We start from the raw sequence: 25430 nt of genomic DNA on the forward strand, positions 1-25430 counted from the left end.
CACACCATCCGGTGGTGATTTCGGCGGAAGATTACCAGCTTTCACCCCGGCCGCAGGGGATGGGAGTTGGGAACTTTTTTTTCCTTCTCTTTAATTCTTTTTATTCATGGGATAAATGTGGTACTTCACTTTGATTACCAACTCTTTGTTTGGTCTCTTCTTAATGAGAAATAAATTTTTTGCGATAATTTGTTCCAAATATCGATTCGCGAAAGAGAGAATAAGTCTCTGCGAGTGATATATCATGAACCTACAAGGGTTAGGGACCCTCACTCGGCCCTGCGGCTCCCTGCCCCACCTAGATCTGATAGATAAGATAAGCAACCCACCATTGCCGGGTCTTTTTTTTTTCTTTCCAACCCTGCCTCACCCGTCCCTGGAGTAGAGCAAATCTCGATTTCACCCGCCACCCCCAAACTCCACTCCAGGAAGCATTGCAATCATGAGAGCTGCGATTTCCAGATCCCAATGCCGGGCTTTCCGGTCCTTTTCCTCCTCTGCTCTGAGGACGATGGCGCCTCTTGCGCGCCCGGTTGCAAGATTGGGAACCGTGAAGCAGGTTTCGTCGTTCGCGGCGCCAGTGCTGGCGAGAGCTGCACTGCCGGCGTTGAGGATGAGGACTAGGGGGTACGCAAGCGTTGCAGAAGCCATTGTGTAGGTTTTTAATTTTTTTAATTTTTTTTTGTGGCTTCAATTGAATACAGTGGGCACGAGGATGCTAATTCGGCTCTTGATTGCAGAGCTGAGGAACCTCCAGAGTTGGTCTCGCTGGAGGAAATTCACAGCAAGATGGACCCCGTGGAAGCTGAGCGGTTACGCACAGTGCGCAATATTGGCATTGCGGTTAGTAATACCTATTTACTTACTTGCCAAATAATTGAAGCAAATTGCTAAATATCCCTTCACACCTTATAGGCGCACATCGATTCCGGAAAAACCACTTGCACAGAGCGTGTCCTCTATTACACCGGTCGTATCAAAGCCATCCATGAAGTCCGCGGTAAAGACGCCGTCGGCGCAAAGATGGACTCCATGGATCTTGAGCGTGAGAAGGGAATTACCATTCAGTCTGCAGCGACGTTCTGTGACTGGGTCAAGAAGGAGGACGGCGTCGAACAGAAGTACCACATCAATCTTATCGACACACCAGGACATATTGATTTCACGATCGAGGTGGAGAGAGCTCTCCGAGTGCTGGATGGTGCTGTCATGATCTTGTGTGCTGTCAGCGGTGTACAGTCGCAGACCATCACCGTAGATAGGCAGATGAAACGTTACGATGTTCCGAGAGTGTGCTTTGTGAATAAGATGGACCGCATGGGTGCGAACCCGTGGAAGGCAATTGAGCAGATCAACCACAAGCTGAAACTACCGGCGGCAGCTATTCAGGTCCCGATCGGCGGTGAGGACTCGTTCCAGGGTGTGGTTGATTTGATCAAGATGAGAGCCCTCTACTTCGAGGGACCGAAAGGGTAAGTTATACTTGCCATCTTCATGGATTGTCACTCACATTTTCTTAGTATCAACGTCGTCGAAAAGGACATTCCGGCAGACCTCCAGGCTCTCTGTGAGGAGAAACGCGGCGTCCTCATTGCGGCCCTTGCCGATGTTGATGACGAGATCGCTGAGCTGTGGCTCGAGGAGCAGACCCCCTCTATCGATCAGCTCAAGGCTGCTATCCGTCGCCAGACTATTGCACGTAAATTTGCACCGGTGTGCATGGGCTCTGCCCTTGCGGATAAGGGTGTTCAGCCCATGCTTGATGCCGTAGTAGACTATCTACCTAACCCGGCTGAAGTACCAAATCTTGCCCTCGATAGACGCAGGGCTGAGGCACCAGTGTCGTTGATTCCGTACAACAGCATGCCGTTTGTAGGACTGGCTTTCAAGCTCGAAGAGGGCAACTTTGGACAGTTGACCTACATCAGGGTGTACCAGGGTATGCTCAAGAAGGGGATGTATGTGTTTAATGCGAAGACGCAGAAGAAGATCAAGGTTCCCAGAATCGTGAGAATGCACTCGAACGAGATGGAGGAGGTTTCGGAGATTGGTGCTGGTGAAATCTGTGCCGTGTTTGGTGTAGATTGTGCGTCTGGCGACACTTTCACAGATGGTGGATTGCCGTACACTATGGTAAACCCTCACCATCCCATACGTTTTGAGACCCACTCTTTACTAACGCTATGGGAAGACTTCCATGTTTGTTCCCGAACCCGTCATCTCCCTTTCTATTACTCCCAAGAACTCCAAAGAAACTGCAAACTTCTCCAAGGCCATCAACCGCTTCCAGCGTGAAGATCCCACTTTCCGCTGCCACGTCGACCCTGAATCACAGCAGACCATTATCTCAGGAATGGGAGAGCTGCATCTTGATATCTACGTCGAGCGTATGCGTCGTGAATACAACGTCGACTGCATTACTGGTAAGCCCGAGGTTGCGTACAGAGAAACCATTACCGAGCGTATCGATTTCGACCATACCCTCAAGAAGCAGACTGGTGGTGCTGGTGATTACGCCAGAGTTATGGGATTCATGGAGCCCACTGGAGATCTTGCCTTCAACAAGTTCGAGCAGGAGGTTATTGGTGGAACCATTTCTGAGAAGTTCTTGTTTGCGTGTGAGAAGGTGACTATACCCGCATTTCAATTGCCAATAACACGTTCTGATTATTCCTAGGGTTTCATGCGCTCTTGCGAGAAAGGTCCTCTTGTAGGTCATAGAGTCCTTGGTACACACATGGTTGTTAACGATGGTGCCACTCACATGACGGATTCTTCCGAAATGTCCTTCAAAATGGCCACTGAGCAAGCCTTCCGCAAGGCTTTCAAGGAAGCTAAGCCAGTCATCCTCGAGCCCATCATGAAGGTTGCCATTTCTTCACCCAATGAGTTCCAGGGTAACATCGTTGGCCTGATGAACAAGCGTAACGCTGTCATTGAGGACTCTGAGATCGGTGTGGAGGACTTCACACTTACTGCCATGTGCTCGCTGAATGCCATGTTTGGCTTCTCAAGCATGTTGAGAGCTGGTACCCAGGGCAAGGGTGAATTCAGCATGGAGTTCTCGCACTACGCAGCCGCGCCACCTCATATGCAGAAGGAGCTCATTGCAGAGTATGAGAAGGAGAGGCTGAAGAAGCACCAAAAGTAGATTTAGACGGATTGATGGAGGAGATTGAGTAAGAAAAGAAAAAAAAGGGATTCTAGTTACTACTTACTATGATACGGGCTGGTTGGCGTATATATATATTGCTTTTTTATTTCAATTTCTTTCTCTCCGTAGCCATTTTTGTATATGTAGTGGTTTTGGACTGGGTTGGGCTTCTGGCTTCTTTCTTCCTTTTTCGTGCGTGATTGGGTTTCTCCGGTTTGCTTCTTGTAAAAATTATTTCCGTGGGTCTTTTTGTGGGCTGGATTGGCTTCTAGATCTGTATGTGTGTATCTTAGAATAAGAGGAAAGATTCTCCACTTTAGCATCTATGTTGCTGAGTGCTGGGGGTTTGGGCCGCTATAGACGGGCTAGTATGGAGAGGGGATTAAATAGAGAAGATACCTGAGAAAGCAATGCAGCTTTTTCCTGATTCAAAAGGCCATCATGGCCAGGCCTAGTATTCAGTGGTGCGTTGGGTAGGAGCTCTCTAGCCCCAAGTATTATTGATATCAAAACTGGGAGTTTATCATACAGACTTTCGGTGCAAACATCTAGATTTATATACAATCTATAGATCTACATCATTACCACCGCCCTCTATTCTAAAAGTTCAAACTAAAGGACCAGGAAGTCGACCTCCGTCTAGCCTCCCCTAAAACCTTACAGTTCGCCGCCTCATCTTTGAGCAGGAGTAGCTGGCAGCATCGCCATCGCTATAACGTATTCCCCATCATGGGAGATACTTAACCCGCCAACTGCCTTTTCCGACCCTCTCGAAACCGACAAATATGGTTGTCCTGTTCCAATTAGTCCGACCCAATATTCCTACAACAACCTTGCATGCAGCGCAGGTACCTACCCGAAGGATGATACTCCACCTGGACTTCTTTCCAACCCAGGGCACCTCTAACACCTCCAGTAGCCTTGAATGCAGCTTCTTTGGCAGCCCAGCGCACACCAAGCCATCTCACCAATCCACCTTCTCTTCCCCATTCGCGGGTGGCGCCATCTGCTTCCCCGAGCTTTCGCTGGAATGTGGCGAGCTCATTCCGGGTGAGAATGCGTCGGGCGAACCGGTTGAGATAGTGGCCGTTGCGCCGGGAGAGGAGAGTGGATAGTCGGGGGAGGTGGAGGAGGTCGACACCGATTCCGGGGATCATGGTGGTGTAGTTGATGAGACTTTCAAGTTTTGGGTGTTAGGGGTTGTTAGGCGATGCAACACAAGGTATTTAATCAACAGTAGAGTACACTTCTCAGAGCTGAATGGTCTAAAAAGCTAAAACAAAACACAAACCATTCTCTGCCAACTTATTTGTTAGCCATATATGCAATTTTAAACGCGCTGAGTGATGATATATCACACATATCAAAAGGGCATTCTAATTGTGTATTAATTAGGTCGAGAAATAAGAAGCTTAGCTCCTCGTTGAGGGTGAGGTGAGAGGTCGCTCTTAGGCCTTACCAAGCATCCTATCTTACCGGAATTTCTCATATTATGATAGAATTTAAAAATATGTTGCGAGCGAGTGCATAAGAATGATACTAAACATTAGGGAGAGTCGAAGAGGGAGAGGGAGAGGGAGAGAGACAATTGTCCCTCTCCCCTTCTTTATTTTGATTGACGGTGACACTCGACCCGTCAACAACATAACTCTGCTGGCGTATTTAAAATTAAAAGGATGGTAAAAGAAAGACTTCCTGGTAATATCGAATAAGGTTATCAGACATATTTCAAGTGTATATCCGCTGCGATTGTTGTACTGAGCAGCCCCTATAAAGCGAGACCTCGATTAAGCATCACTTCACTATATATATATATATTTCAATGCGCCGCAAGTTTGAGTCCTTGGGTATTATATCAATCTCGAAACCTTAATCCGGTACATGTATACAGGTTTTATGATCAGCGCAAGAAGAACTTGCACCTATATGTACTTAAACATGTAGTATAGGGTGTACTTTTGTTGAGCCTCTATCACCAGGGATCACTCGCGTCGACTATCTCTTTCTCAGTGTCAACAAGAAGGGCAAAATGAGAGACTCAGATCTTTGGTTGGCATAAATAAGAACTGCAACCATAATTTATACTTACAATCTCACACATACTCAAAACCAAGCATGATTCCCACCACCCCAGAGGCATGATCGGACACGGCCCATGTTGTAGAATTAATGGAACCACATGCACATGTACTCTATTGCACGTGCACTAGACGTAGAGACTAGATTCAAACACGGATATATCGATTTGAATCACACTATCATATTGTTTACTCCAATCTGAAGCTACATGTAGGTTATCTACCCGCTTCCTGTTTATATAATGGGGATGGAATATACAGGCTAATTTGGAGTGTTTATTACAGGTGGTAGTTAGGATACAAAGAAGCCACACTCTAAAAACTTCGCTATACTGTCTTGCGTACGTGTCTTAAAAAGATAAACTTTTGAATCGCTACGCTGTGAGCCTCTTGTCTTGCTATTGATGTTACTTAACACTTCCATGGCCATCACAAACTATCACAAACCATCTCATGCTCACTAAATCTTGCAAAGATCTAGGTTAATCAACTTCCTATGAAGATTAACAGCTACTAAGTGTTCTTTATTGGTTAAACTGATGATCCAACAGATAGTTCATAGCCGAGAAATTGTGGTTATATAAAACCACACCGCTAATGGTGGATCACCCCAGGTGAGACCGTTCTCAATTGTGTAAACATCGCTATTTATCTGGGATGACATACGAATATGTTATCGTAGGAGAACTCACACTGTTAGAATAGGGTTCTTCCAACTATATTGTCTACGTTTTGGAGAGGTTGAAGGTACTATACAGGTGTTATAAAACTAGCCAAATATTTATAGGAAGACTGCATAACTTAACTTACCTAGAAGCTACGTCAACGGTGATATCAGTTGGATCAATTCCAGCTACAGAAGCTTCTGGCCTAGTGGTGTGCGATAATCCGAACTACCACTTATGCATCGAGTCTAATATTTTATTCAATTGGATCGGTTATCCAACACTACATGTACCTACCCATTTTTCACTTTATAGTTAAACGTGATAAGCCCGGGTGTTCACAGATATTATATAAAGAACTGATATAGACTTATCAGGATTTAATTTTCCGATGGTTATGGGGGCAGGATACACACTATTTCATCTCATGCAAGCTTCAAATGTGGTGTGATAATATATATATTCAATTATATTATTCCACATTATACCTTAAACCTTTAATTCTTCATGTTTATATATAGGTAAGTTACCCACAGTCCCATAATTTCTTGGTTTAATAGTTATTCTAACGTTGATTAGGGTTACTTATTCCACGTAAAACGAATGCACCTTTAATTGTACAAACTATGATACCGTACATATATGTGCGAACGTCAGGTAGAACTGGTCTCTCTCAACGGAACTCCGGGGGTGCTTTACTTCACCCTGGCAGTATTATAAAACACCCCCGTTGACAAGATGGACTCCACAGAGAGCTATGCAGAAAGGAGATCTTACTCTCATTGAGTTACTTTCTTCCTATCTTTGCGCCTCCGAGTTTCGCTAATAGAAAAGGCTTGTAATATCTTCCAATTGACGTATACACATACCAAGGCAATCCTTACGTCCGTAGTCCTCGCCAACTCCCCTAGGAGCACATGAAAGAAGGCAATCTTAATAGCGGCTGAGAGGTAACCATCGCTGTCGTGATATAGTGGGATCATCCATGACTCGGCCATTGAGATGCCGAATTAAGCTTGATGTGGTCTTTTTACTTGTTAATATCGTAGGTACGAAAAGTCTCCGCAGAGGATTTCTCACCGACTTAACGAAAGTTAGTCGTAGCTAGTAAGAACCCACTCAAGCCTTCAAATCTTTGAACTAACGGGCCGGCCCGATTGATTATATAGGTACATACGCCTCACTTACCATTCTCTACATTCTCTATGGTGTACTACCGAGACGTCCAATACCTACACATCATGCAAGAACCTCACATCACATACGCAGGAAATCCGTGCATATGTACACCTGCAGGTAATTATAAGGGGGGAGCAAAAATAAAAGATGGTGGCATTCTGATTAGTAAAGGAGCGTGGGCATACGCGTCCCCCCTGGCCCCGGGAGCGGCATGATGTAATACTACTGTGGCTGGCAAGCCTCAAATCATGCGATATCACTCGTAACCTCCGCCACAAACACAACTACAATGGGGATAACTCTAGCAGTAAGATTTGTCTAGTATGTTGAGAGAATAAAGGAAAAACTCCATATCTTTACCGAGTTTAACCGCAAGTCTGGCTAATCAATAGGTCTGTCTGCGCCCTATCGAACGATATACAGCGGCGGCAGTACTCCGGCGGTGTGCAATTAAGACAATTGACCAGGTCACCCCCAGGAAGAAAGAAACCCTTTTTATAAAAAATATCTATTAGGATCCGCTTGTCTGCCAACACCAAACCCCAGTCAGAGATCGCAAACAGCAAAGGTATTTTTAGGAGGACGAAATATATTCTGCATTGCTGCTTTCAAAGGTCTGCATGTTTCAACCCGCACGGCCTTGAGCGAACTTTTTAAGCTTTACTCGATCGATAAACTACCGCACTAAAACAACTCGGCAAACACTCGAATCTCGGATGTGCTGGGCCGCAGCTAGGGCCCGCGCTCTAGCCAACTAGCGAGGAGGTTTTGTTTCCTAGTTTCCTGGTTGGGGCCAAGAACCAATCTTAAAACCTCAAACCTCAACATCATGGATACATAGAAATGAATATGGAACCAACGATTCAAAATGCTCTTATCCGATCTCACTACAGCCCTATGTACTCAGATCAGCATGCCGGTTTAGAGGATAAAACACGAGAACTCGGATTATGCCCTTCATTTATTTATTCCCCATCCAGCCACCTTTAAAATGAACCCCCACTAAGCAATATCCGGCTTAGGCCTTGGGGGGACACGCGTTCTTCGGAATTTACTGGAATGAGGAAAGGAATTATATTTATCCGCTTAATATTTTCTTTTCTTCGGACTCATGAGGGATCACTCGACCCCCTACCTGCGTTCTCCCCCTCTTTCCTTGTGCGCAAACCGGCGAGTCACTTTTTTTCTGTCGCCCTGCCACTTCCCCCACTATAACCCATGTGCGTAACCTGCCACCCCAGAGCGTGAGTGAGGGGAAGTGGCCGCTGCTGGGCGATATATATGTGGCACCTTGTTACCGGAGGTCACCCCTCGATGTTGATAATGACGATGATGAGGCCGCTCAGGCCTCGTCACCACCGCTAGTTAGTACTCTTTTGAGTCTATTTTACCTCTGCCCCCTCACAATCACAAGTGATGACACTAAGTAAAGTGGCACGAGTGACTGAGTTGTCATCCTGCCCAGGCCTCCATAGTAACTTCAAGTCGACAGACCGCAGAGGATTCGTCACCTATCGGAGGAATTCAACGAAGGAGTAAGATGAAGACTCAAAAAAAACAAGTGGTATTTCTAACTAGGGCTTGCTTTGATATATTGCTCTCAAGTACTCTTAAGATCTTTTGTTGTTGTTGATTACCAACTAGCTAAGCTTTTAGGACCGCTGAGAAGAAAAAAATATGTAAATACACCCCCTTGACCTTGCGATATCCCGCTGGCCCAGTTTTTGAATTCAGTGGTCTCTAACTAAGCTGCCCTCCTGCAAGTTATATAAAAAAAAAAGATGTCTAAAAAAATGCACAACCCACCCAGCTCCAGAAGAAGTAAAAAAAAGGTAAGAATCGAAAAACGAGAAATAAAAAGAACTCCTAAGTACACCGTCGCAAAGATATAAAGCAATAAACATGGGAAACGTATCATGATAGAAGGATATGATAATCCAGAGAAATGGCCTAGAAACGGAGGGCCACAAAGTCGAACGCCATCCAGGCACAACTAGAAAATAAAAAATAAAAAATGAAGATCAACACAGTAGTAAGGCTGGTTTCCTCAGAAAAAGCCTCCACCCAAATATAGAATTTCGCAGATACCTGTACCCGCCCCTCGCCAACCAATATACCCGCGCTGCTTGCTGTATACACACTTATATATCCGATCTGGAAATCCAAATGACAAAAAGAGAGCTAAAACAAAGGGAAGAGAAATAAATGTTAGAGTAGGTAGGTATGTCTGTCTGCGATGAGGTGGAGAAGACACCACACATATAAAGTAGAAGAAGAATAGAGAATGTGTAAAAAGAAGAAGGAAAGAAAGAATATACACAAGAAATAAGCAATAAGCTATAAAGATTAGCCCGCCCAATTGCCAAAACCAAACGAACAGACGTCACAGCTCCCCCAAAGAAACCAAAACAGAAAACGAACCAAACATAAAAACCTCCCAAAAAAAGTCCCCCAACCCCGAATGTAAAAAAAAAGTGAAAAAAGAATTCTTGATATAAAACAAGACAAAATAAACGAAACGCCTTTTAATTCCCGCGCCCCAAAATCCATACATTCGTCACCGATGGTTGGTGGTTGTTGGATGGATAACCCCCCCAAAAGGGAAGTAAAGAAACGAAAAATAAAAACAGCAACATAAAAGTTGCAGAAAGTGCTGACGGTGGTGATGGTCCTTCATGTAGAGACTCCTTACAGTGGAGTGAGTGGGTTATTGTTGTGGTGCGGTATGCCCGTTGGTCGTTCGCTTATATCCATGCAAATGTTGAAACCTCCCCATCCAAATTCAAGCCCGGTTGTGAGAAGCCCTTCCAAAAAATCTTGCCCATTGTTGCAATGCGACCTACAGCCCCGAATTCCGACTAGAGACCAAACAAACAAAAACATCCCCGAAAAATGCGGGCCGAGATTAATAGCCTTCATGCATCCTATGCTCGTTAATCCCCAATGGGGATTCGGCATTTACATTGACGCCATCCTCACCTCGTCGATGTTTCCAGTCCGTTGATCCTTTAGTAGCAAAGTTAGTAAAAGCGATAGAACCCAGATGCCAAGGCAATCTTACCACTCTGTCTTCCAATGGGTCTCTTCAGGTCGCCATGTGCCACATCACCCCTCGATGACGTCGAACCAGCTAACAACTTCTCCTGTGCCTGGCCCTGTGACACATACAACTGAAGTTCCCTCTCCTCAGCACGGTCCTCCTTCTCCAAACGCTTGACGTCCTCGGGACTGAGCTTCTCACGGCGCTTCTCGCGTAACTCTTTGATGATGTAGTGGAGGACCTCCTCAGGGCATCGTGTTCGTGGAAGGGCTTGTGTGCGGGTGTTGCGGACATAGCGGCGGGTAACGTCGGTTACACCGTCGTGTGAAAAGGCGATACAGTATGCCATCTTCTTACCCCAGCCTTCAGCGTACAGCCGTGGCTGGTTCCATACCTCCTCGCAGGCGTCAACATGCACCCAACGGCGGGCGTGTTCTGAGTATACCTCGGTCCAGACCTGATTTAAATGTCAGTAACCGTATACTTCGTTTACGTTTTGTATAACGGAATACACTTACGTGGTCCTCGCTGTTCCATACCCAGCGCACGCGACTTCCGACTGCCCGACACAGCATTGAGAAACAGTTTGCCCACTCCCCGCATCTGCCCCGGCGTGTATCCAACAACGTCCATACATCGCTGTATCGAGGGAATCGCTCATATTGTCCACACTGATTGCACTTGAATATCTCCGCCCGTGATGCACCTCGAGCCGATTCCTCATCCGTCACTGGTGATAATCCTTCTGGCGTCGTTTCTGAGTAGCAGCGTGCACATGGGGGGTTGTTGACCCATGTGAAGAAATCCCGTCGGAACCATCTAGATATCAAGAAATCCCAAGTCAGCAATCCACCCGCAAGACAAAGAAACCCCGGCAAAAAACGACAATTCAGCGGCTGTAGTTCGTCTCATCCATGAAGAAACCCTGCATCCCTCCCAAATTCGTGATACGCCAACGCAGGCTCCCGAATATCCACCACCCCAAAAGCACAAAGAGAATCTCTCGGGATAAAAAGAGCCAGCAAAACCCACCTCAATAAAGCCTGGATAACGCAATCCTGGTATCCCCATTTCGCCTTCTCCTTCCCTAAACTCCTAGCCTCTACCAACAAGATCTGGCTCTCTTCCTCCGCCTCCTGATATATCCTGTTCAACGGAATCACTCCAAGCGCTTCATCTAATAGCCCCGGATTCTCATATCTTGTCGGCGTCGCTGACAGCGAAATCAACATACTTCGGAATTTTATTGATGCCGAGTCGGTTGGGGCTACAGGAATCTTTGGTGCGGTCCTTGTATACGCCGGTAGACCATCCGGGCCAACTTCCTGCGATCTTGAGGTGCTCGCCGATGTGAGTTGGAATTTCGACCTTGATTTCTGAAGTTGTGGTGGTGGTGGAGGAGGTGGAGGAGGGGGGGTGTGTGTAGGGCATGGCGGGTAAAGCGCTGGACGTTGTGGCGATGGTGACGGTCGTGATGAAGAGGAACCTCCTAGCGAAAGGTTGCGCGTCTGCTTTGTTAGCACGTCGGTACGCTTGTTGTGCATGACATCTTGATAGCGGCTCGTCAAGTGCTTTGCCCACGCTTCGTGGTCTTCGGAAGGATTTGGGAATCCTGACATTGTGGATATATTGATGCTATAACGAGGGTAGAGGGTGAGATATATGTCGAGCGGTTAGGTGGTTGTTCTCTCTCTCTCTCTTCTCTTTCTCGAAGAGTGTGAGGAGAATTGTTCGTTGCTATATTATTGCACTGCTAATGAGTGGAAGGTTGGTGTTGTTATTGTCGCTGTGGATGGTTGAGAAGAGAAGAAGGCTCAGAGGCTGCTAGTCTACACAATCGATATGACGACGACAGGTGACGGGGCCCGGGTTGGCTGCCGTTGGGTTGGGGGTGGAAGTGATCGAGTGAGTGTTGCAGGACCCGAAGAGGAGCAGGCAGAACCACAACAGGAGTGGGTAAGTGATCGAGTGGAGGGTGTTGGAGTGGAGTATTCCAAAGAAGCAACTGCACTGCACTCAATAGTCTACTCTCTACACACACACACACGAAACCAAACCAAAAAACCAACAACCGAGGAATATCGGTATCTAAGATGTTGGATAGATGAATCGAGTGATAGACGACGACGAAAGTATTCTGGAGGAGGAGTGAGTAAGTATGTAGATGTCGTCGAGGGTTGAGGGTTGTGGGATGGTGGTAGAGTGAATGGTATGGGACTGGTATGGTATGGGGGCCCAGATTATGGCAGTGGAGGTAGGCGGAGGTGGTGGTAATGGTGGGTGGGGATTTCCCTTTCGATAGATGGCCCGTGGGTGTGTAATGAAGGGTATGTAGGTGGTAGGGTTTGTAGGTTTCGCGCCGACAGGAAAGGATGATGGATGGGGGAGTCGACGTTCTTTTTTGGGGGGCTTGGGCTGGGGGGGATGAAGGGTTTCTAGAGTAGCGCGAGAGAGGCTTACGCAGCTCGACCTTCTTTTCCTTACAACCCTGACCTGACCTACTTAACAACCTATTCTGCCTAGCCGAACGCGCACGAAACAAACCCTCAAGACGACGGCTCAACGGCTACTCTTCTACTTACTTTGTAAGAGCCCGGGAAAAATTGGGGCTTGGGAAAGTGTAGAGAGAGAGGGTGGCTTTATAACAGAGGATGAAAATACTTGAGGGGATGTAACGAAAGCGCTGGGGACGTGAGTAACTGTGGACCCCCCTTCCTTCAAGTGAATACGAATAATAGATTACACATGTAAGTGGTGAGAGTAGCAGGTGTGTGAGAAGTGACAACCGCGGAAAGAGAAAAGGGCAAAAAATAACCCCAGTAGATCTAGATGAAACCGTCCGACAGGTTGTCCAAAAAAAGACGGAAGCGAACTTTCGAGGAATAGCCTGGTTCAGAGAATGGAGAAACGAAAAAAAAAAAGCGTATATTATGAGTGACGGGCGGAGTATGGGTGGGAGAGGCTTTTTGTGATTGAGAATTGCGGCGATGCGAACTACTACTGGGATAAAACCGTTCTATCGGGCAGCCTTGAGAGCAGAAGATACAAGAAAGAGGCAGACTTCTTACTCTTTCCCTCTCCTCCCAAAAACAGTGCAGTGCCACCACAGGCAGAGGCAGTACACGCAGCCCAAGACGCAAACCCTAGCATTTTTTCTTGGTATCAGTGTCATCTACACCTTACTTCTACGGTTGTACCTACACCGGTGCCCCCCCCCCCCCAAGCGAAAAATTCCTGTGGTCAAATCCATCGAACCCTATCTTTCTTCTGTTTTGAGCTGCTGCATACGCAACCCACCCAAGACGCGCGGCAGGGGTAATCAAGACTTCCAAGTCCCTTTTCCACCTGTTAGTAAGCCATTCTCTTTCTCGCCTATTCTGCCAAGATCGACAATCATTGGCCCGCGCGTTTGATGATTTCCCGACACGTTTAAAATACGTGGTTGCTGGCTGCCGGTTACAGCATCCACGCGTCCCTTCTGCAGCAGCTGTGTAAGTACTTACTAACCAAGCTGTGATTGTCAACTCTGTGACTGACTCGTAAGGTATCTATGCACATAACGCAGTGTGATGCTGCTGATGCTGCTGCTCGGAGGCCCGTGGGCTTCATGCTTTAAAAGTCCAGCTTAGGTTTGTGATATCAACGACGTCGGCCTGGCCAGGTGACAATAGATCTTCTTCGCCAGCTGCTTCCTTCGGGGGGAGCCTAAGCCACGACCTTGGTTGTTTATCTTGACGGAGTGCCCCCCGCCTTTAGATTCGACTTCGCAAGTTTCTTGCGTACCTACCACCTGTGGCGACTTGTACCGCTACTTCTGTGAGTCTTGATTTTGATTTTGATTTTGCGTATGTACGTCTGTAGTACCTAGGTAGCAGGTGAGACGTAATACTGACTGTCCCGATCGTATGGGATTCAGGAATCCACCCCGTTAACTGAGGCTCTGAGCTAGAGTAGCAAGACCCTAGGTAGTTTGGGTTAGGTTTTGTAGGACACACCATCATCCATACAGACGCCTCCCGCCCTAGAAGTTAAAGTACTGCTTAGACAGTCTAATAATGCGATCTGACCAATGACACAGTCTGGAGTCGCCTCCGTTGTCAATTCGGTTGTCGACTGCTGTCTCCGCTAGGGTTTTTTCACGACTGGAAACTGTCTGTTATGTAGGCACATTTCTCAGCCTGCTCCACCATGTGTAACTTACATACTCCACCCACCGGACAGAATTACCCCGTGGCTGCATAAGTGAGCTGCATAAGTGACAGCGACAGCTCGGAACGGAAGCCCTAATCCAAGATGATGAACTGACCAATCTAAGGTGACCTGCGTCAATATCGATGGATGTGGATGTCCCCATCCCATCCCCGCTTTGGATGCAATCGTAATCTATCAGTCATCACTTGGGATTTTCGAAATTCTGGATCCCACAACCAGGGCACACATCTATCAAGAAACAGAATCAGAAACAGACAGATCGGAAAAAAGAGTTCGAGAGAACTGATAACCTCCAGAGCTCGATTATCAAACAACAACTTGGCGCAAGCGCAAGACAATTACCCCATGGAGAAGGTATGCCTCTGTACATGATGCCAATCTCAACCACCCCGGGAAAACGCGTAATGGTCGATCATGATCAAGAATCTTCGGACACGTAGGTGAAGGTTAGGGTTTTGAGTTGGGCTTGGCTTTTGCGGGAGCGAGGTGAAGAATCAGAGGTTATTTGTGTAGCTTTGTGTAGCTTTGTGTAGCTATGATAGAGTTAGCATATGATACATACCCTAAAGTCTCTAATGGGCACAGATCTGCTCTTTTTTTTCTTTCTTGCTCGAGTCTTGTCCTTTGTCTCTCGTTTGGAGAATCCAGAACGAGCAAGCGAGCTTCTCCAGTCATGATCGTTTGTACATGGATGTGTGCCTGCTAGGGCTTACGCGTTTTGCAATAAGGTGCGTGTTAGAGCAGATCTAGGAGCCGTCCGTGACCCGCCTATTTTAGGAACACCGACCAACCACTGGTCTGCTTTGTAGGGCAGCCGGCCCAGCCAGGGAGGTCTCGCTCTTCTCGCGCCACCGCCTGCCACTCAGCCACCACACATGGCGCGTGAAAGGGGATGCAGCAGCGTAGTTGCAATGGGTTAGATTAGATTGTGCTCTTCAGACCTCAACGCGTCGTCGCCGCCGTCGTGACAGATACCTACTTTACACGATCATTATCATTGACCATCAATTTAAAATTCCAAATTTCCCACCGGAAATTTTTCTTTGTCGTGTGATAGAGATATCTCCGAAATCACCCCCTCATATGGCGTCGTCACTCTTTGCCACAGCGATTACGCAAATGCAGACGCAGAGCGGCCTCGCAATTCCTGCTGGGAATTCGAAGCGGAAGCGCGATTATGGCGACGACCTTGGGCCTGGATCTGGGGGTATGGGACCGGGAGGCATGATTCAAAATCAGATGCATGAGTTTCAAGGGAACGGGCGTACGATGAAGCGGTGGAGGAATAAGCCGAAGGAGGAGGAGGTTTATCGTCAGTTGTCCATGAGTACTCAAGAGTCACCAGACCACCACTGGAACCTGTGAACGAGCTTATTGAACTGACTGACTCGAACGACGGGGTCCAGAATACACGCTTCAAAAGCTCTTTTCCGCGCAGTCCGCACAATCCTCACATCCTCCTCACCCCGCACCGCTACAGGCCCAATCTGTCCAGTCCATCCAGCAATTCGCTCCCCCACCACCAAAGACACAGACCCACACCGGCCAGAAACCACGTAACGCGTTCGCGGCGCTGCAGCCACAGAGGGGTTCGGGCGGGTTCAAGTTTTTGCAGGCTCCTGCGGTGACGAGTTGTGAGGATTGTGATAGGCCCATGGGTGATTGTGCGGACGATGAGGGAAGGTGCGTTGGGTGTGGGAGGAGAGTTTGTGACGGTGGGTGCTCGATTGCGAGGGACGAGGGGCGCTCCTGCTTGGAGTGTGCCATGAGGTAGGAAAATTCTTCCTTGCTGGTTCAATATGGGGAGGGGGCCTTCCCATCGTCCCGGACAAGCATTGTGAGAGGTAGTTGCGCTGTTCGGAATGTTGAAGTTTTCCTCCGGTAACAGCGGGGTTTTTGAAATTAATGGCGTTGGACGGTATTTCTTTTTTCTTTCTTTTTATTGCTTCATGTTTATTTTCTGTAATTTTCACGGTATGTACGTATGTTTCGCAGGTGTTTAGATTAGCACAGGTGCTTGGTGGAAATACCGCCAGCAAAAAGACGTGGTTGAACTGTATCATAGATCTAGAGCCTAGCCACTATTAATTACCTTTACCCACCTGGAATTCCGAGCTCCACTAGGATATATCGGTATGCTAGGGCGTTCATTAAATGGTCGAATATCGTTGCAAACTAAGAATTCCGACCATTTAATGCATGAGTACATACATTGGGTTTCTGATATTACTTCTTAATAAGCTTAAATGCGGTTTCTCATTGTTCGTGCAGTGGCCAATAGGCTATTATGCTTAACATCCATCCGATTGGGTCCGTGTAATAGGCCTAGGGACTTGAGAGGCTAGTACTTCAAGTAATATGGCTGGTTGTCGTGATGGTAATGATTGAGTTTACCGGTAATGATTGATGCGCAGGCAAATAGCAGAAACACCTATCGCTTGCACCTGTGGCTAAGGTGTCAATCAGATTATGCCGATAGATCTCCTGCAGACGTCATAGAGCCCGAGTATTTTTTTTGAGGTTCCCCAGAGTTTGATAGTCTAGCTCGTTACCGTTCGTTGTGGACCTACGGTACACGGTTGTCAAGACAGATGTGACTGCTGCGCCCCGTTCTATAAATGTGTCTTTGATACTATTTATGTTAGCTAGATATATGTATGTGTCCTGTTCGAATCCGTACTCTAAATAGCACTGTTCTTCTTGAATCCCATCGAATCCTTTGATTCTAGTCATCAAGATTTGGTTCATCATAACCCTAGGCCCTAGTCTACCGTTGTGAATTGTGCAGGGTGTTTTTATAGCAGACACGTGATATGAGCTTCCTAGCCAAGGCCGACGCGTCTCCTCGACAAACCTCGCGACCTTCACCACACATCACTCACCATGAAGCAGCACAATCGCATATTGAAGGCCCGAAACATGGCCTCTAAATACTTTGTACAAGAGCCCGAGAAGGAGCAAGACCCCATACTGGCGGGCCTGAATATCGCGCAATCAATCGCTGTCACCAATCCCGCGCCAGTGGTCCAGATACTCGCTCCTCGTCTGATATCCCATATACTCTTTACCATTATTGGACTGCTATATATAGATGGCTAATGAGATTCTTTTTGTATATATAGCTGGATCTGGAAAAACCCGCACGCTGACATCCCGTGTCGCTTACCTGCTCTCTCCCGCGCAGGGCCTTGCCCCGCAGAATGTAATTGTGGCAACATTTACTGTGAAGGCTGCCCGCGAGATGAAGGAGCGTATTTCAAAGCTGGTTGGCAATGGTGTTGAGGCCAAGCTTGTTCTCGGTACCTTCCACAGCATTGCGCGGCGCTATCTAGTCCGATATGGACATTTATTGGGGCTACGTAGCGGCTGGGGAATCGCGGATAATGGTGATAGCATTGGCATCGTAAAAAGGATACTCAAAAAGAAAGAACTGCCTATCACGGATGCGAAGGCGGTAAGGAGCAGAATAAGCCATTTCAAAGCACGGAATAGTGTTCCTGCTGCGAATGCGCGGGCGAAGGTTGTGGGGACACAGTTGACACAGCAGAGTACACAGCAGAAGGAGAAGGGCATATCAACGGAGGAGTTTGTAGGAATATTCAAAGACTATGCATCAGGGCTTGAGGCATCGAACCTGCTAGACTACGACGACCTACTGCTCAAGTGTCTGGAGCTATTAAAGGAGCATCCAGAATGTGTAGGCAACGTCGAGGCAGTCCTGATCGACGAGTTCCAAGACACAAACCTGGTGCAGTTCGAACTCATGCGCCTGCTAGCTTCTAAGAAGAACTGCATTACTATTGTCGGCGACCCGGATCAATCTATCTACGGATTCCGGGCCGCCGAGATCCGCAACCTCACCCGCATGTTGCGTGTTTACCCAGACACACTCGTTGTACATCTGGAGGAGAACTACCGAAGCTCTGCGTCGATCCTCTTAGCTGCGCTAGAGGTAATACAGCAGGATGATTCGCGGCCACAGAAACCGCTCACACCTACACATGCGGTCGGGACGCGGCCAGTGCTTCGTGAGCTCCCTAATGCGGAGAAAGAAGCGGCCTGGATCGCTAGTGAGATTGCTCGTATTCGTATACTCTCTGGTGAGGCGGTGGGGTTGGGAGATGTGGCGGTGCTGGTGAGGAGCGCGAGTCTGACTAGGTTGATTGAAACGTCCCTTGTGAGGGCGGGAATGGCGTATAAGATGGTAGGAGGACTCAAGTTCTATGACCGCGTAGAGATCAAGACATTATTGGACTACCTGCGGGTTATACATAACCCGCTGAACAATGACGCTGTAGCACGTATTGTAAATGTCCCATCACGCAAAGTGGGGGATGTAACAATTAAGGCGCTTCTTGACGAGGCCGACAAGAAGGGAAAAACCCTCTGGGACATCATCAGGTCCGGTGTCAGCGGTGGCTGGCGGGATCTCAAGATTAGCAAGGTCGCTGACAATGGTCTGGGCGACTTTGTCGGTTTGATACTGTCTACTCAGCGGCTTCTGGGCCAGGAGCAGGTACCAGGCGACGAGAAGACGCTTGTTGATATCATCGAGCATCTCCTCCGCAAGCTGTCTTACGAGGAGCACCTCATTAGGCATTACCCTGAAGACTGGGAGGGGCGCTGGTCAAACATTACGGAGCTGCTAACACAGGCGCGAGACATGGTGGTAGGCGACGAAGACGAAGACGCACTACCACTCCTTGATGGCGTTCCACAGAGTGATGCTGTTGCGACAGGTCTGCAAGCCGTGCTGGAACGTTTTCTGTCGAATACGGCGCTGAGTGAGGTACCGGAGGATCAGGAGAAGAAAGCTTTGGGTCAGGTCACGATATCGACCATCCACGCTGCAAAGGGGCTCGAGTGGCCCGTTGTGTTCATCCCGGCAGTCTATGAGGGCTCGATCCCCCATTCGAGAGCGGATGATACTGATGAAGAGCGGCGACTCCTCTATGTTGCTATGACACGTGCGCAGGGTCTACTGTACATGTCGTGTCCTAGGCGCAGCTCCTCAAAAGGTAAACTCTTCGATCATGAATTATCACTCGTGGTGTACTGATGTGAAACCGTTGAAGAAAAAACAACTCCATGCCCCTTTCTTACGCCACAATCTCTTGTAAAACTTCTAGACAAGCGTGCACCCCCTCTACGCTTCTCATCGGTTCAGAGTATTCTCCAAATTCTCGGCCGCACTTGCCCAAGCGAGTCCGCTATCAACACATTAGTAGAAACAGTGGGTCTCCAATCACTGCTCGACGATCAAATCCCCGAAAAAGAAGAATGGGAAGAGCGTGAAGAAGCGGCCGAAGATGCAGAGGGCGACTGGCGAAGCCGCAAACGGCGTAGAGCAGAAGACGTAGCGGAGGCCGTCTACGACCTTGGCGGGCAAGCAGCAGCAGTGGGATTGAATCGTGGTGGAGGGAACTTCACCGGGTTCATGACTACCGAGCAGCGCCTCAAGGAAAAAATGACTACAGCCGAGAGACTCGCTGCAAGGACGACTACAGCTGAAAGGCCAGCTGCAGGTTTCAAGAGTGCTGGCTCGCATATGGAGGCGCTGAAACAGAACCGCCTTACATGTGAAGCTGATAAGGAGCGTGTGGAGAAGAGGGCACGCCAAGATGCCATGCTGGCCACCTCTACTGCTGCTGTGGAGAAGAGAGCAGCTTTGTCAGCTAAACTCGCTGTTGAGAAGAAGACTACTATCGAGAAGAAGACTACTGCGGGGACAAAGACAAATAAGCGTGCTACAGGTCAGGGAAGCCTCATGTCTTATTTTGCCCCCAAGCCGCCACCACCAAAAGAGAAAGAGGTGACGGCGTCAGAGGTGATGAGACAGAGTCGCAAGGCAGGATTGAAGTTGAGCCTAAGGGAACAGATAGAGGTACTTCCGCAGCCCAGGTTTCCTGTTCGGCCACCGAAGAACGAAGTGGTGCTGTTGAGTAGTTCTCCGGCCAGATCAGTCGATAGAAAGAGAAAAATGAGCCCTGATCTGGAAATCCCTAGTAGTCCTGTGTTTGAAGAGTTTTGTAAAAGTATTGAGGAAGAGGTAGCTGCTGAAGCTGCTAACGCCGCCGCTCGTGCATCTGGGCCTTCGTCTTCCACTGGGTTCACATCTGCACTTTCATCAAGGCCGACGACTGAGCAGAGACTGGTGGGGAAGCTGACCACTGCGGAGAAGTTAGCGGCGGCGGCGGCGGCGGCGGCAGAGGGCCCGCCAAAGAAGAGGACTCTGGGGATCAGAAGGAGTATGAATGGGTGGGCGAATAGAGCTTCCGCGAAGAAGGACTGATATTCTGTTGTATCGTTTTGTTTTTACTGGCGTAAATGGGTTGAGAGCAGGACTTTGGCTGTGTATGTTTATATCAATTGGGCTTCAACTGTAAATGGGACGGTAAAATGATGGCATGGAATTTTTTATGTGCATATTTGATGATATCGATATCTGTATCTACATGTACATGTGGTTACTGGTTTAGCTGGTCTGGCGTTTCTATTTGCACTTAATTGGGGCGTGCATAGAGAAATAGGCTTGTGGTGTAAGAAAGCATATTCGCAGTACCCCAAACGAATAATCTTGTGAGTTGTTGACAACCAGACATTGATTCTAGCAAGGCCCACAAAGAAATTATATCACAATTAGATCGTGGTGGCTGATAGTACTAGGACAGCCAGATTTATCACTAGCATACACACATGAATTAAACAAAAAAAACTAGCATACACATCAAGCTACATATCATCCCCCGGGTCACAAACCACCTATCCCGCTCCACACAGCTATCCCACCTATATAAGACAAAGAGTGCGAACAATCACCGAAGTATCTAGGCGTCTCTTCCGTTTCATTCAATCAAGGTATTGATCTTTTATTAGTACTCGGCTAGTGGAGAGTTGCTCATTACCCCTCTGCCAAACTTCTGCTGCCAGTGTAGTGCCGACATTGGCAGTGATCCAGCATTCTGCTACAACCAATATGGCTATTCCCGGGAAATTGTTTTGTTATATCATATTAGGGTATGTTTATTTCTTTCTACTACAGATAAAACCCAGCGCGGTAACTACATGTAACTGCTGCTTCCCGATACGACCATTTTTCGTATTCCCAGGACCGAAGGGAACATACTAGCCTAATCCCTCCTTCCGGAACGGTTCAATTCACGCCGCCCGGAGAATTAACATGGCCCAATGCGCAATCCCAGACCGTACATCTATCTTGGAGAACCGCTTCTGATGTTGCTGTAGGGTTGACAACTCGGGGGATACCCTTTCATAGTTGCCGGATTGACCAACCCGGTGATACAAACTTTGGGATATCATGATCGCGCAGGGGAACGCAGCTAACCAGCAAAAAAATGAAGTCTGAAAAAAGGCCGTGGATTAGTAGATACTTGGGCTTGGCAGTGTGCCAAGATCTTGTACCTAGAGTAAAAGCTATCTTTATAATCCCCTCTAGCACACTGTTCTTTCAGGTTCTGTAGCACAGTGGCAGTTTGGCATGCTGGTGCATGCCCTCGGAAAGAAACATGACGACAGCGAGGCCCGGGTTCGATTCCCGCTCAGGTAATTCCTTTTGTCGCGCCCCTCAACCCCCCCTTTTTTTCAACTTCAGCTTTTGAAGTGACCTTTCTTGAAGTTTCGTGTTTACAAGTATCCCTTCGTACATGCCCGGTTCTCTAGAAAGCCGGGTGAGAATTACCTTATATAATTGACGATAGGGCGAGTTACTACTCCGTCTATTCTAAATTATTACCACCCCGAGTGATCATTCATGAAGCAAATCTCACCCAGACTTTGTTGCTCTTAATTCGTTTATTATCTCACCCCAGATTAACAAGAAAGAAGCTTGTTCTTAGATATACTTGAGCCCTCTGTTAGAGTGCAAGACTCAATCGATAGCTATTTACAGGGTGTCATGCCGGATGGGCGTTCTGCCCATAGGAGTGTTCAGCATAAAGATTAGTCAGTTTGTTAGAAGCACCCCGCTTTAGTAGAATCCACTAAAGAAGTGGGATTATTATGAGTTTTTGGTCATAAGTTATGGTGGAGTACTATATATAGAATGCTTTAGATATCGTTACATGCCATGGGAAGTAAAGGATCCTCGTTAAAGATAAACGATGATTTTAAGTGTTAATGATATTAATTTTAGGAGATGGAAAAGGCTACTGTTACTTCTACGTAAGCCGGCCCCGACCGTAAGGAACCTTTTGAAACATCATGTCATCTGTTAACTTAATCAGCCACATATGACTAGATGGCGGGGCAAGAGAGAACATCCTACCCAAGAACGTTAACCAGCAATATATAATTACTGCATCCGGCCAGCGCGTAGGGCGCTTCGTTAAATATACGCTCATTCATAGGGGCACGCTGGGAATGGATCAGCCGGGTCCGAGTGATTTCTCATGATCGACTTCATCCTCGACCTTCATCCTCGACACCCCGGTCCCATTCACTCAACTCACATACTAGAGACAAACATCATTCAACTAAATCCAAGAAGTAACCAAGCAAAAGATCACTTTCAATTTCGCCAAGCCTTCTGCAAGTGTGGCTTCTGTGGATGATTATTAACCCCCCTGGCTGGTCGGCGTTCCCAATTCAGAAATTCCACATATGATATGCAACCCGCATTATATAACCACTCGGCCGGAGATTGGAGCAAAATTCAAATGCCCCCCTTTAGTATTATTTTCAGCAACGGATATTTAGAGTAGGGGGTAGCGGGTAAGGTGGGCGGTAACAGATTTTCCGGTAGAGTAGCCCTTGAGCAGATCGAACCCCTGTGTGCGAGTGGTTGTTCTACTTGGAAGACCAAGATTTTGTTTGTTTGCTAGCCCTAAATTCCCTTCATATCTCGGATCAAACCCTCGTGGGCGAGCATGAGTGAAACACGGACCAGATCGATCTACGGCCGTGAACGTCCTGTCTTGTCCTCTCCGCTGGAACGATCCTCAGCATGAATAATTCCAAAGAACCCCGCCGGCGTCTATCCAAAAGCGAGGCCCGGGACGGTGCATATATTGACAGGCATAACTAACGAAACAGGACGTTCATGTATTACGCTCACCAGCTGCAGCCCATAGTAACCACGGGAGGTTTATTTTCCACCTCTTCGGCGTTGGAGGGGTTCTGTGTGCATACGATTCCCTAGGCAATCTATATATATGCAATCCCCTATTGTGGGGCGGACGTGACGTTTAATCTAACATTGTCGGACTGCGTCTGAACGCTTTGTTTCGGAATTGTATGGTATGTCACAGGGGAGCGCAGAGTAGGAAAATGGATGAATGGAGATCGATATTTTCCGAAGGAAAGAAGCAGTACGTACAGTGAAGTGGTCGCTGCCCTCGGGGTCCCAATGGTGGGGCGACGTATGTACTTACAGCGCATTTCTCGATGTATGTACATGTATGCATACCCCCCCTGGACGAAGATCCCAAAATATGAGGAACAAAACCGTGATCATGATTCTGGGTATTCGGGAAAAGATGAATCCCACGTACATTGAGGATCCGACTCCAATAATTGGTCCAGATCTCACCGTGGTGCGCACCAGGGCCAGCAAGATCTAGCGGCGCGCATTCCTTGACCTCAACCCACCCTTATCCACTTATCCAAGGCCAACAACTACTATATGCACTACAGACAGGTAGGTTTCAGGTTCACAAACGGCTCCCTGTCTAGCTGACGCTGACTAGTTAGTGTCCTTTTCTCGTCAATGTCCACGAGATTATGTTGATGGCAGTGGTTCATATATCTACAACGTCCACTCGTAACACCGCAGTATGGGATCTGTTTCCTCCAAATGGGTTCGCTGGAGGCTGTTAATCTTCCAGCGGTACATGCATATTTTCAAGTGCAATGTTTCCATGTCACTATGCGCCGCAATTGTACTATTGTACCACATAACCTATATATACCAATCTGCTGTTTCTGATATTGAGCCGGTCATATCGGTGAAACATTTATAGATATGGTGCAAACATATACACGTAGTAGTACTAGCAGTACATGGCAGTTAGCAACTATTTAAAAAAAAACATATAAAATTCTTTAGGGCTAACTATATGTTTCGATATCATCCAGTGTCGGTGTCACAATCAGCTGATAACCATATATGTGCGCTGCGAAACAAAAAAAAAATAACGAAAAAAACGAAAAACGAAAGAAAAAAACGAAATGAATACGAACAAAAAAGCAAACACTCCCAGCCAGTCAGAGCCCGGTATCTGGGTCTTGGAAAGCAGTGAAAAAGCAATAAACAAAAACTCAACTATAAAATGTTTACTTTACAAAGAAATCTCCATCGATCCCGCCTCATGCCTGGCCTGGCATGCTACAATGATAATAATGTACATGAGAAGATGATATGAAGCTCAACCACAACTGCGTCTGCGTCTGCGCTGCACATTCCCACCCACCAGTAGGCAGCAACATTCCACGCTTCTCCCGACCTTCCATTGTGGCCGTTAATTGTTTATCCATACAGCTCCAGTTTGTGCGCCAGCCCGTCCGGTCGTGAGGCGTATGTACTGTCTGTAGGGTAGAAGAGGGCAACCGCCTTACATTTAATCGAGATTCATCCAACTCAGTATTCAACGCAGTTGTCCCTCACAGTGCAGCGCATGGAAAGAAGTAGATAGTCATTGTTGTTGCTGTCTTTCTCCTGGTTGGTCTCTTGTACCACAAAGCAACTACTCTAGGACATTAACGTTTGAGAGCATGTATATCAGTTACTAGTGATAATGGTGGTATTGTAGTATGTAGTTACATTCCCCAGCCACAACAGAAATTATATGTACAGTTTACAAACCCTCTCCATCTTTTTTCTCCCCTACTCCTCCCTCATGCAGCTTCCCCTTCCCTTTCCTTCCCTTCCATCACCAGACAATCACCCTATCCACATCTGGCCAGGCCTTCCCAATGCATCATCTCGGACGAAAAAAAACAAAAACAATAAAACACAATAAAACAAACAGATCCAGTTCAGTTCAATTCAGTTCATGAGAGATAGAGAGCAAGATAGAGAAAAGAATAATCTGAGAAGTCATCATGGCGATGAGGCGGGGGAAAAATGAGCCAGCCAAATTTCCCCT

At 47.4% G+C, this 25430-nt stretch overlaps 5 protein-coding genes across 5 annotated transcripts; 3 read left to right on the forward strand and 2 right to left on the reverse strand.

Annotated features, from left to right (window-relative positions):
- Positions 1-442: 442 nt before the first annotated feature.
- On the forward strand, positions 443-3151 carry LAJ45_09823 (uncharacterized protein; the record flags this gene model as incomplete). Its single annotated transcript, XM_046119362.1, has 6 exons — positions 443-654; positions 741-843; positions 916-1472; positions 1521-2133; positions 2192-2626; positions 2678-3151. 6 exons carry the CDS (start codon positions 443-445, stop codon positions 3149-3151), a joined length of 2394 nt encoding a protein of 797 aa, XP_045967437.1.
- Positions 3152-3826: 675 nt separating this feature from the next.
- Positions 3827-4311, reverse strand: LAJ45_09824 (uncharacterized protein; the record flags this gene model as incomplete). Its single annotated transcript, XM_046119363.1, has 2 exons — positions 3827-3948; positions 4011-4311. The coding sequence occupies 2 exons, from the start codon at positions 4309-4311 to the stop codon at positions 3827-3829; spliced, it is 423 nt and encodes a 140-aa protein (XP_045967438.1).
- Positions 4312-9981: 5670 nt separating this feature from the next.
- LAJ45_09825 (uncharacterized protein) lies at positions 9982-11735 on the reverse strand (the record flags this gene model as incomplete). Its single annotated transcript, XM_046119364.1, has 5 exons — positions 9982-9989; positions 10056-10082; positions 10138-10573; positions 10635-10935; positions 11149-11735. 5 exons carry the CDS (start codon positions 11733-11735, stop codon positions 9982-9984), a joined length of 1359 nt encoding a protein of 452 aa, XP_045967439.1.
- A 3676-nt stretch (positions 11736-15411) lies between these two features.
- Positions 15412-16102, forward strand: LAJ45_09826 (uncharacterized protein; the record flags this gene model as incomplete). The annotated part of the gene is made up of 2 exons (XM_046119365.1): positions 15412-15640; positions 15735-16102. 2 exons carry the CDS (start codon positions 15412-15414, stop codon positions 16100-16102), a joined length of 597 nt encoding a protein of 198 aa, XP_045967440.1.
- A 1109-nt stretch (positions 16103-17211) lies between these two features.
- LAJ45_09827 (uncharacterized protein) lies at positions 17212-20620 on the forward strand (the record flags this gene model as incomplete). Its single annotated transcript, XM_046119366.1, has 3 exons — positions 17212-17371; positions 17451-19346; positions 19404-20620. The coding sequence occupies 3 exons, from the start codon at positions 17212-17214 to the stop codon at positions 20618-20620; spliced, it is 3273 nt and encodes a 1090-aa protein (XP_045967441.1).
- Between the last annotated feature and the right edge of the window lie 4810 nt (positions 20621-25430).

This window comes from Morchella importuna, assembly GCF_003444635.1.
Source record: "Morchella importuna strain M04M26 chromosome Unknown Morimp01GS039, whole genome shotgun sequence".
Lineage (NCBI taxonomy): Eukaryota > Fungi > Ascomycota > Pezizomycetes > Pezizales > Morchellaceae > Morchella > Morchella importuna.